This window comes from Monodelphis domestica, chromosome 7, assembly GCF_027887165.1.
Source record: "Monodelphis domestica isolate mMonDom1 chromosome 7, mMonDom1.pri, whole genome shotgun sequence".
In the NCBI taxonomy this organism is placed as follows: Eukaryota; Metazoa; Chordata; class Mammalia; order Didelphimorphia; family Didelphidae; genus Monodelphis; species Monodelphis domestica.
The window spans coordinates 262,312,650-262,322,704 of record NC_077233.1 but is presented as its reverse complement, the minus strand read 5'-3'; the positions used below and the strand labels follow the sequence as shown (position 1 = coordinate 262,322,704).

At 37.2% G+C, this 10,055-nt stretch overlaps 1 protein-coding gene across 10 annotated transcripts in view; it reads right to left on the bottom strand.

Moving 5' to 3' along the window:
• Window positions 1-4,326: 4,326 nt before the first annotated feature.
• The window catches only part of ZBTB5 (zinc finger and BTB domain containing 5), a 41,161-nt gene continuing 35,432 nt past the window's right edge, over window positions 4,327-10,055 (bottom strand). For all 10 annotated transcript variants that reach the window (XM_056806708.1, XM_007498006.3, XM_056806709.1 and 7 more), the window contains one exon: window positions 4,327-9,393. In XM_056806708.1, coding sequence (XP_056662686.1) covers window positions 7,359-9,393 — 2,035 coding nt within the window. In that variant the 3' untranslated portion in view covers window positions 4,327-7,358. The remainder of the gene's footprint in view (window positions 9,394-10,055) is intronic.

The following is a 10,055-nucleotide window of genomic DNA, read 5'->3' as shown; positions in this document are numbered from 1 at the left end:
GCTTCCCAGTGCTCAAGGACATTTTTTGCATACCCCACATCTCTGTCCAACTGGTCAAAGCAAGCACTATCTCCAGTAACATGTAGGCTCACAGCTTGAATTTGCCTGCTAGGCACTCAAACTCATTAAAGTCTGCCAATGCTGATCTAGACTAATCTTTTCTTTGACTCAGATGCCACTCGCTCCCCAAAATTAACTTGTAAGTACTGTACTTACAGTACAGTGTAAGCTGTTTGAGGGCAGGACCTATTTCCTTTTTACCAATGTTAACACCAGCACCTGGAAGAGTGGTTCACATGAAATAGGTACTTAAAAACCAGCTGATTGACTAGAAATAAAAGAAACAAGTGGCAATATAGCAAAATGGATTGGAGTGGGGATGAATACAAAGCATGGCATGGACCAGTAAAGATGTCAGGATGACTAAAGCTAATGCTTTGAAATTTGTGAAAAATGATAAGAACAAGAAAAGCTGACATTGTGAACCTTAAAAATTCCCAGGCCCTACTTCATAAGATTGGATTAAGACCATTCCCCATTTGGGCAGTGAACTCTACTTAGATCAGGAATGTGAGAACTCACCTACTTAAGTCTGCCCTAGGGGAAGATAAAGTTGTAAACTCTTTGCTGAACAATGAAAAGTACTTAAACCCATACTTAAGCCATGCCTATTTTAGGACTAATACAAAAAGGGTGCTAAGTACCTATAAAGGTCAAGCAATTTGTGAACTTACAAGGAGCAAAGAGGTGAAACTTACTCAGAGATTCTAGTCTACTCAGGTGTGAATTACTCAAAAGATTAGTCTACTCAGGTGTTAACTAAGAATGGTCTGTCCTTTGAAAAACATCTACTGTGATTGGTAGATGTAAGGACTTAGGGGAGGTGACATAGGAGAAAATGCCCTTTAAATAGGAGCTCAGATAGGAGCTCAAGGGACATTCTGAAACATTCAGATTCAGGATTGAGCTGGTGAAGTCAGCTGAGATGGAGCTGGCCTGATGTCACTAGAATCCTTGCTTGGACAGATCTTGTGGTGAGTGATTAAGGACTGACTGATCTTTCTCTTAGGGCTTAGGCCTGGGTTGGCCAGGACTGGCCAGGGCCAGCTTATCCTTTTCTCATTTCCTTTTTCTCTCTTTCTCCCTTTCTTTAATTCCTCATTTGTATTAATTAAAATCTCTATAAAACCCAGCTGATTTGGGTAATTTGAATAATTGGGAATATTTCCCTGGCGACCACCTTATATTTGATTTAAAAAACAAAACACTGTAGTGAAAATATATTTTCTGCGGTCACAATTTATTTCCACTCTTTATATCTATCACAATTTATATCTTCCACTATTTTAACTCACTACAGTTTATGCCACAACTATTTTAACTATTACAGTTTATAGCTCCCGCTCTTTTAACTGCTACACATTTATATATAAACCTTAAGATTTACAAAGTACTTTACATGCATTCTTATTTGAATGAATTCAAATCATCCCTGAGAACAGAAAATTCTTGTTACTGCTAAGTCATCTCTGAGGATCATAGATAACAGGAGGAAAGCTACATCAAGTTAGAAATGGGCATATTTCTTGATTTTCAGTATCAGAAGGTAGTTTCTTGAGCCCAGCTGGCACTAATTTCTGGCAAAGTTCTAGAAGGAATTAAATGATTTATGAGCACTTTGAAAGAGAAGCTTTGGTCAATATGAATTATCCTAAGTTTCACTAAGAACAAATCATGCCAAGACTAAACTCATTTATTTTTTTGGCAGGATTACTATGAGTAGCTCAGGCAATATATAGTTTAAAAAAAATATATATATATATATATGAATTCCACATTGCTCATAACTATGCTGCCTTCACTATCTTTAACTGAAGTTTTCCTTCTGATTACTTCCTTTCCCTCTGCCATGCACCTCTTCAAACTACTCTTTGTCCTCACTGTGACCTCTAGCCCCTCTTCCCCACCAACCTTGATTTGTGCTCACTTTTCTCTATTTTCTTCTTTGCTGGCTACAGATATCTAAGTCTCCCCATTCTTAAAGGCAATCCCTCAGTTTAAATTCAATGGGTTCTCTCAGTCATCATTTTAAACCCTTACCTTGTCTTGTATCAATTTTAAAACTGAAGAGCAGCAAGGGCTAGGCAACTGGGGTTAAGAGACTTGCCCACAGTCACAATCAGAAAGTGTTTGAGGCCAAATTTGGACCCAGGTCCTCCAGACTCTAGCCCTAGCACTCTATTCACTGTGCTATCTACTTTGATCCTTGTTCTACTTAACCCATCTTCAGTTGAGATTGTCAACAGAAACCTAAAACTAAAGGCAGTCAGAAGCCACCTAGTCCAATCTATACTTGAACAAGAATCTCAACATCTTCAACAAATGGGTTATCCATTTTTTGCTTAAAGATTCTGCTTTTCTATTCTCTTAAATACTCTCTTCCCTTGACTTCTAAGACACTGCTTTCTTGGTCCTTCTATCACCCAAACCCCTCAGTCTACATAATTGGATCATACATTATATACTCAATCCATTAATGGGGGCATGCCAAGATATCCAAGGCATCCAAGTCTGACTATCCTGGGTCTCCTTCTCTTATCTCATCTCTTGATAATTTCCTCTAAGTTCCCATAGATTTCTCAACTTAAAATTTCCCTAATCTTTTTTCAACTCCTTTTCCAGATAGTCAATTGCCCACTGGACATCTCCACCTAAATGTAGTATATTAAATCATTTAAATATCAGTATTCCAAATTCAACCTAACTAAAATGGAACATATAACTTTCTAATAAGCATACCCATTTCTATTGAGTCTTGTCACCCAGATTTGTAACCTCAAGGTCATCCTTATATCACTTCACCCCATTATCCAATCCAATTTTGTCAATTTTACCTCTACTTCTCCTAATCATTTCATTTTTCCTCACCATAGTTCAGGCCCACAACACCTTAATTAGACTACTCTGCAGCTGCCAACTCACTCATTTTGTCCCATCAAGATAAATTAGGGTGCTTTGGAGCACACTGACCCCATTGGTGGATGACTCTCATGTTAAGAATAATTCTAAGAAATCCCTAAAAGTCACTATCTTGTACAAGTCCAGTTCCTCAAACACAAGCAAATTCAACAAATAGTTTAAGTCCATATAATTACCTCAGTCTCCCTTCTTCCAGTCTCTCTCCTCTATAATCTACATTCCATGTAGCTGCTGAAATAATCTTACTTTAAAGCAGTGTGAGATCCTGCCCAGTTTTTGTTTTTTTTTTAAACCCTTACCTTCCATCTTGGAATCAATACTGTGTATTGGTTCCAGGGCAGAAGAGTGGTAAGGGCTAGGTAATGGGGGTCAAGTGACTTGCCCAGGGTCACACAGCTGGGAAGTGTCTGAGGCCAGATTTGTCCTGCCCAGTTTTAAGATCTTCAGGAACTCACTATTGCTTCTAACTAAAATACAATCTCCTAAATTTAGCATTTAAAGACCTACAGTTTGATTAAAGCTTTTGTTTCTGGAATAGTTCCATATTACTCCCCTTCACACATTTCACACACTAGCCAAACTGGTCTACTCATTGATTCCAAGACTCAAGTTTTTGTTGTTTTTTTTTCCCATCTGTGTGGACATTGCTCTCAGAATGCATTGTTTACTTACCTTTGTCTCTTGGAACCCTTAGGTTTTTATAAAGTTCAGCTCAGGTACCACCTCAACAGAAAGCCTTTCTGTATGCCCCTACTTGTTAGAACTCCCTGAAACTATATAGCATGTGTTTTTCTTCTTAAGGGTTTTATCTGCACTACCCCTTCTAGAACGTAAGCTTGAGGACAGAGACTTTTGAATCTTGTCACTGGATTCCCAACGTCTAACATAGTGCTTTATGGAAGTACAAGTGCCTGATGTTTACTAAATTGAATTATTCTCTAAATGAAGCAATGTCTGTCCAGAACAAAACTTTTTTAAATTAAAAAAAATTAAGATTGAATAAATATTCAAAGTGATTTCTTCACACCTTCCCAACATGTCTACCTGTTCCTTCACATCCTAGCTCAAAGTAGAAAAATCTAAAAACCTACTTAATTACAAATCTCATCTTGTAAAATTTAAATTTGTTCTCTCTCTTAATACTTAACTGAAGACAGATTCAATACAGTTAACATGAAATCAACAAGGAAACTATAACATAGGAAGGAAGGAGAGAGAAGAACCTCATTTCATTCTTGGAGATATGGAGGAATAGAAAACAGCAAAGAAAAAAGAAAACTTTATACTCACTCCTCTAAAGAAAAAAAAATTTAGGGGAAAAAAAAGAGGAAACCAAAGAGGCATAAATTGTTTGAAAATTTTATTTTAAAATTAGTACCAGCACCAAAGCTTAAACACAGTGTCTTGGTTCTTTCTGTCCAATCTCTTCTCCCATTATTCAAATTTCCCACTGGGGTTTTTTCTCTTCCCAAGAACCCAATTCCATTTTACAGCCTTTCCAGTGGCATAAACACTGTTCAATAATTAGAGAACTCCATACTTCTAATTTATGTATATCTGAATTGGCCAATCAGCAGAAAACCTTATGTTTTTAAGAATCTTATGAAAGCACCTGGGCCCACACTTCACTCTCCCATCATAAAGCCAAAGTAGCAAATGGATTTTTCAAACCTAAAACCAGGTATACTGATCAATGAAAAAAACAATAGAATAAAGCATGTGTCTCAAGCAGGCAGGACCTCTAAAAATGAAGTTAAGAAAACTGGGCATATCTCCAAGGAGTCAGAACCTAAAACAGAAATTATTGAGCAAAATGACTAAAAAATGGTTTGAAATCATTTGGGGATAACTTAGTTAATAATTACTACGCTAACTTACCCTTTAGTGTTTGGGTTTTGCAAAACTCAAAACTTGTTAGCAAACAAAAATGCTACAATTTATCTAAAGTTATATATTTTTTGAGTTAGGAACCCCTTCCACCAAACCTGATCACATTTCTCTCTCAGATAAATACTAAGAGAATTGCCAAGAACAATGATGCCCATAATCAAACAACTGATAAGTAATCAGAGATGGGATTTAAACCCAAGTCTTTTTGACATCAAGATCAGCACTCTAATTCACTGTACCATGCTACAAATTAAGGCCAACCAATCAGAATAATTCCTTTATGCCACTTAAAAATTCAAATAGAAAACCTTCTAATATTTCTAATAGTTCTAAAAATTCCCATTAAGATAACTAACAAACTTTTAATCCTTATATAGCATGTATGTTAAAGAAGGGATACTAATATGAAACCTTCTTAACTGTTTGGGATTTGTTTTAAAAAAAAGCATCTCTAATATAATTCACATCCTCAAAAGATAAAACTGAGAATAATTATCTTAATGATATGGAATAGTATGTCTACCATCTTTGGAAATGTTTTTAATCCTACTTACAGTGGAAATTCAAGTCAAAAAGTAAGTGAGGGCCTAATCGGCTGCATTTCTTAATAGTGATTTGAAGAAAGAAATATGCATTCTTCTTGTATGGCAGCTTATCCCTCAAAGCCTAACAACTGTTGGAAGCTTAATGCAATGATACTGGTATTATTTTTGCCTTCAGGAAAATCAAAACTCTTATTTAGGAGGGGTCAATATGTTCAGGTGCATTAAACTGCCCAGAAGTTTTCTATATACATCATATTTAAACTTATCTTTGTTTCAAGGTTGCCCTAAGTCAATTTACTCTATTCTAAACACAGTGATTCTGGAGTGTTTGCCCAAATTACACACAATTTAACATATCCAAAAATCCTGGTATGCTGAACCTTGTCTGTCTATGCATTGCCTAATGAAGTACTAAAGCAATACATACCTCTAGGGAACCCTAACATAAGATCATTGAGATCATTCTCTAGAGGTGGTGTTTTTTGGCTCTGAATGTTATCTAGGGCTGACCAATATCCATAGTTACCACTGATAGCCTTGAGGCACAGGCACACAGCAAAAGAAAATGAGAGAAAAGAAGGCAGGCAAGTGAGGATAAAAGAGAAAAGTAATCCGTGTATGTGGTGAGACTGGTAAATGACAGAATGCAACTGTCAAATATGCCACTCAATGCCATAAGATGCCTAACCTTTCTTTAGAGTTTGGAGAATATCAATTATAAAACAAAGTTTTGGGAAATAATGAATTCTAAAACAAGGTTATACCTACATTTGAAACATGTTTCTTAAACATTTTCTTGGCCCTTTGGAGGTGGGGAGGTTTTGAAGGAAAATGAAACAAAAGTTTTGGCTCTTTTCTCAAATTAATATATCCCTTCCCACAAAAAATAAATTGACTTTTGAGCATAACTAAGAAGTAATATCAAATTTGTAAAGGTTCACATATGGAAACTCAAAGCCTGGAAGAAACAAAAAACACAATAGTTGGGATTAGAGTGACTGTTAACATCTGGAAAAAGTCATCTTCTGATAAAAAAGAAAGTTCCACAAAACATAATTACAAGTTATTAGAATAAAGTAGACAAAGACTAATTCTTTTTAAATTCACACATACATACACACACGCACACATGTGTATGCATGTGTGTGTATATGGATTTTTAACATCTGAAATACAAGTTGGTTAAAATACTGCTAACAGCACATACAGAAACAGTACTTCACTTATCACTCAATACAAGTACATACTGTATATACAATTTTGTTGTAAAACAAGAAAAATTGCTCAAACATCCAAATAACCTCGCTGTATAAGTATATACATCTAAATAGTCCAAAAGAATGCTTGCTATGGACTCGATTTCAGCACCATCATAGCGCAGTGTCTATGACTGCGACAACCTAAAATAAAAAATACAGTACATTCTGAACCCCTAGAACTATTGTCATAATATACTTTAAAGCATTTTGTGGCAGACAGAAGTATCCCCAAGGGCTTTTCCCCTATATAGGTACACAGTCGCCATTAGTAACAGTTAAGAGCTCTTTGCATCATTGTTCAGACACATAATATACCAAACTTAAATGTATAGGTATTTTATTTAAATGCTTCACACACTTTTACAAAAATTGCTTTTAAAAAATTTGCACTTTAGTTTTTCCTTCTTAAAACGTGCCACTTTTAGGATCAAAATACTCTCTCCCCATTAACTCAATCCTAAAGGAATAACTTGGTTTCAGGGATTACATCCCTTTTCCTCCCAAGTTCTGCATTTTTCTCAAAGACCTATTAGCACAAGTGCCTGTGTCTAATTACACAACGTATAAGAGCCACTGTTCAGCCAGAAACCTAAAACAAAATAGTGTTAAGTATCTGCCAATAATTCTGTTAAAAATTCTTTTGAAATTGGTATTGACTTCATTTTGATCAGAGGGAAGAATAGGATTAGAGCAAAGTGCTAGGTAGATTGCTGCTCTGCCACCTGAGGCAAGTAGTTTTGGAATGTTTATACAGGTGGCTTGACTGGCTGAACCTCTTACCACACTTTAAGCAGGCATAGGGCTTCTCACCTGTGTGTACACGAATGTGCTTCTTACAGTCTGTTAAGGTCAAAAATGTCTTACAGCAGATTTTGCAGGCATATTTTCGAGCTCCCTCTACAACTAAGACATTGTGCTCTGATAAGGCCTTCTTACACTTTGACAGAACATCAGCAGATGCTCTGGTCAATTGAGGGGGACCAGGCTGGGAAGGATGCCCGTTTTCAAAGGAGGAAGTAGGCCCATTCATTAACAACTGCGAATTAGCCGAGTTATCTTGTATTTGAGAGCTCCTAACAGAGGTCACAACTGGCATCTTTGGAGCTATTCGACGGTAGCCAGGAAAATTACTGGCTCCCCCTCGAGAGGAACCCATCATTGCCCTGGAGAGAGAGTGTATTCCCAAACCGGATCTAGGAAAATCCATCCCAAATTGTTCTGCTGCTCGATAACCAGAAGTCTGCACACAGGGAAGGCCCATTACTTCCTGCAAAGGTCTAACAAAATGTGAGTCTGCAGGTTCACTGAAAGGATTCTCCACATGAGAGACAGCAGCAGAGGAATGACCACTTGTAGGACCCGACTCTGGACTCATTAAATAAGATGTGTCATTATCCATTCTGCAGTCACTAGTAGTGTTTGGAATGTTGTCATCATTGTTCTGATTGGCACTAAAGGTGCTACTTCTGCTCTTGTTTAGAAAACTTGAAATACTAAAAGTAGATTTGTGTTCCAGATTATTGGAAACCTCCAGAATATGAATGTCCCCTACTCTGTCAGTGCTGGATTGTGGATCTGAAAAACTACGATCACTGCTTTCTGGACTCAGCTCTATCTTTTCAGCACTGACCACTCCACCTTCCACTTCCACAGATTCACTGCCTTCTGCTTGAGAGGTCACATCACTCACTTCATCCTGAGGCTCAGGAGAGCTCAAAGGTTCAGATTTAACCACCACTCTCATGTGGTCTTTCTCACTGAGGCCAACCTCTGTGTTTTCACACTGAAAACCATTTTTTTCAGAAGTAGCTTCCTGGTCAAAACTGGTTTCCACTTGAGTTGCCTGAGATGCCATAGACATCTGGGAAATGTTCCCGGCAGTGTTGTCAGATTGACTAGGCATTTGCGCATCTTCTTGTCCATTGAATGACTGATCAAACATGATAGCATTGTCTTCTTGGTTATCAGTTACTGAATCTGACTTAGAATTATCCACAATTTTCAAAGAATCTGGTGAAAAAAACTCCTCACGAGAATGAACCACTGCCTGGCCATTCTCTGGTGTCACATCTGAAATCATGGACTCGTCTAGAGTGGGTCTCATGCGCTGTCTGGCCCGATCCTCTGAAGACTGTTTCCGCTTGTGGAAGCGCCTTATTGGAAAAGTAGTACGCTGTTCTATGTTACTCCTCATTGATAAGTTCATGGTAGTTTGTTGCTCCTCTGTACTCTGGCTAGAATTTAATGCAGAGCTCACTATACTCAGTCCCAGTTGCTGGAGCATAAAAGACCGCTGCATTCGTGCATTTTGTTCCTGAACTCTGTCACTTGGGGGAGACATAGGCAGCGTCCTTGTAGTTAAATAATGTTTACAGGCCTTAACAACAGAGTTCAAGTGAAGATGGGAAGCTGCCAATAAAACATCCATGACATTACTTTCCCCAAGCATAAGTGTAGAGGTATACATCATATCAATCAAAGCAGCAAAGGCTTCTGCTGTCACCACTTCACTATCCAACTGGATCATGTTCATAGTTTGATCTCCCTCAGCTACAGTAAAAAGGGCTCGGAAATGAGTGCTGCATGCTGCCAACACAGAACGATGTGCTTTAAAATGTCTATTCCCCACCACAATGACACAATCACAAAGTTGGCCATGAAGTCGTTGGTAGTTTAGTTGCTGAAAGATTTGTTCAAAGTGTCCAGGAAAATCCATGATCCTATATATAATTTAAAAGAAAAAAATTACATTAAGATTTTGAATGGTTGAGAGAACAAAGCATAAAAGTTGCAAATGAGAGTTGAAAGAAAAGCAAACTTATCAGTCAATGTCCTATTGTCTGTTGGGTACAGCTGAAGATGTCAACAATGTGCAAAAACACATAAATAAAAGTCTATCAAATCAGGAGCAAACACAAATGTAGCTGTCAGTCTAATCAAGTGTGCAAATACCAGTGAATAAACTCACAGGCTATCCAAACACTGCCACCCACTTTCCATGTTATGTTTTTAAAATAAGTTATAGGTTGGAAATTTTCTATTAGGATAATATTAGTAGTACACAATTGTACACAATTGATGCTTGAAGAATAACTTGTGAATGTCTACCTCCAGAAAAAGAACTGATAAACAGAAATACAAAAGACAATTTGTATGAACATCCTTTTTTTTTTTTAGCAAGTGATGCATTCTCTAGTGGGGGGGGGAGGGTAATACCTGGGAATTTTAATGTAACCAACAAACAAATAAAAAAGGAAAAAGAATGATGCTTAGTACATAAATAAGCCCAAAGGATTTTCTTAAAGGGATACATATTTTGAAGACAAGAACTAGGCTCTGAGTTAGTGATTAAGAAATTCATAATATTCCTTCTATTAATCTG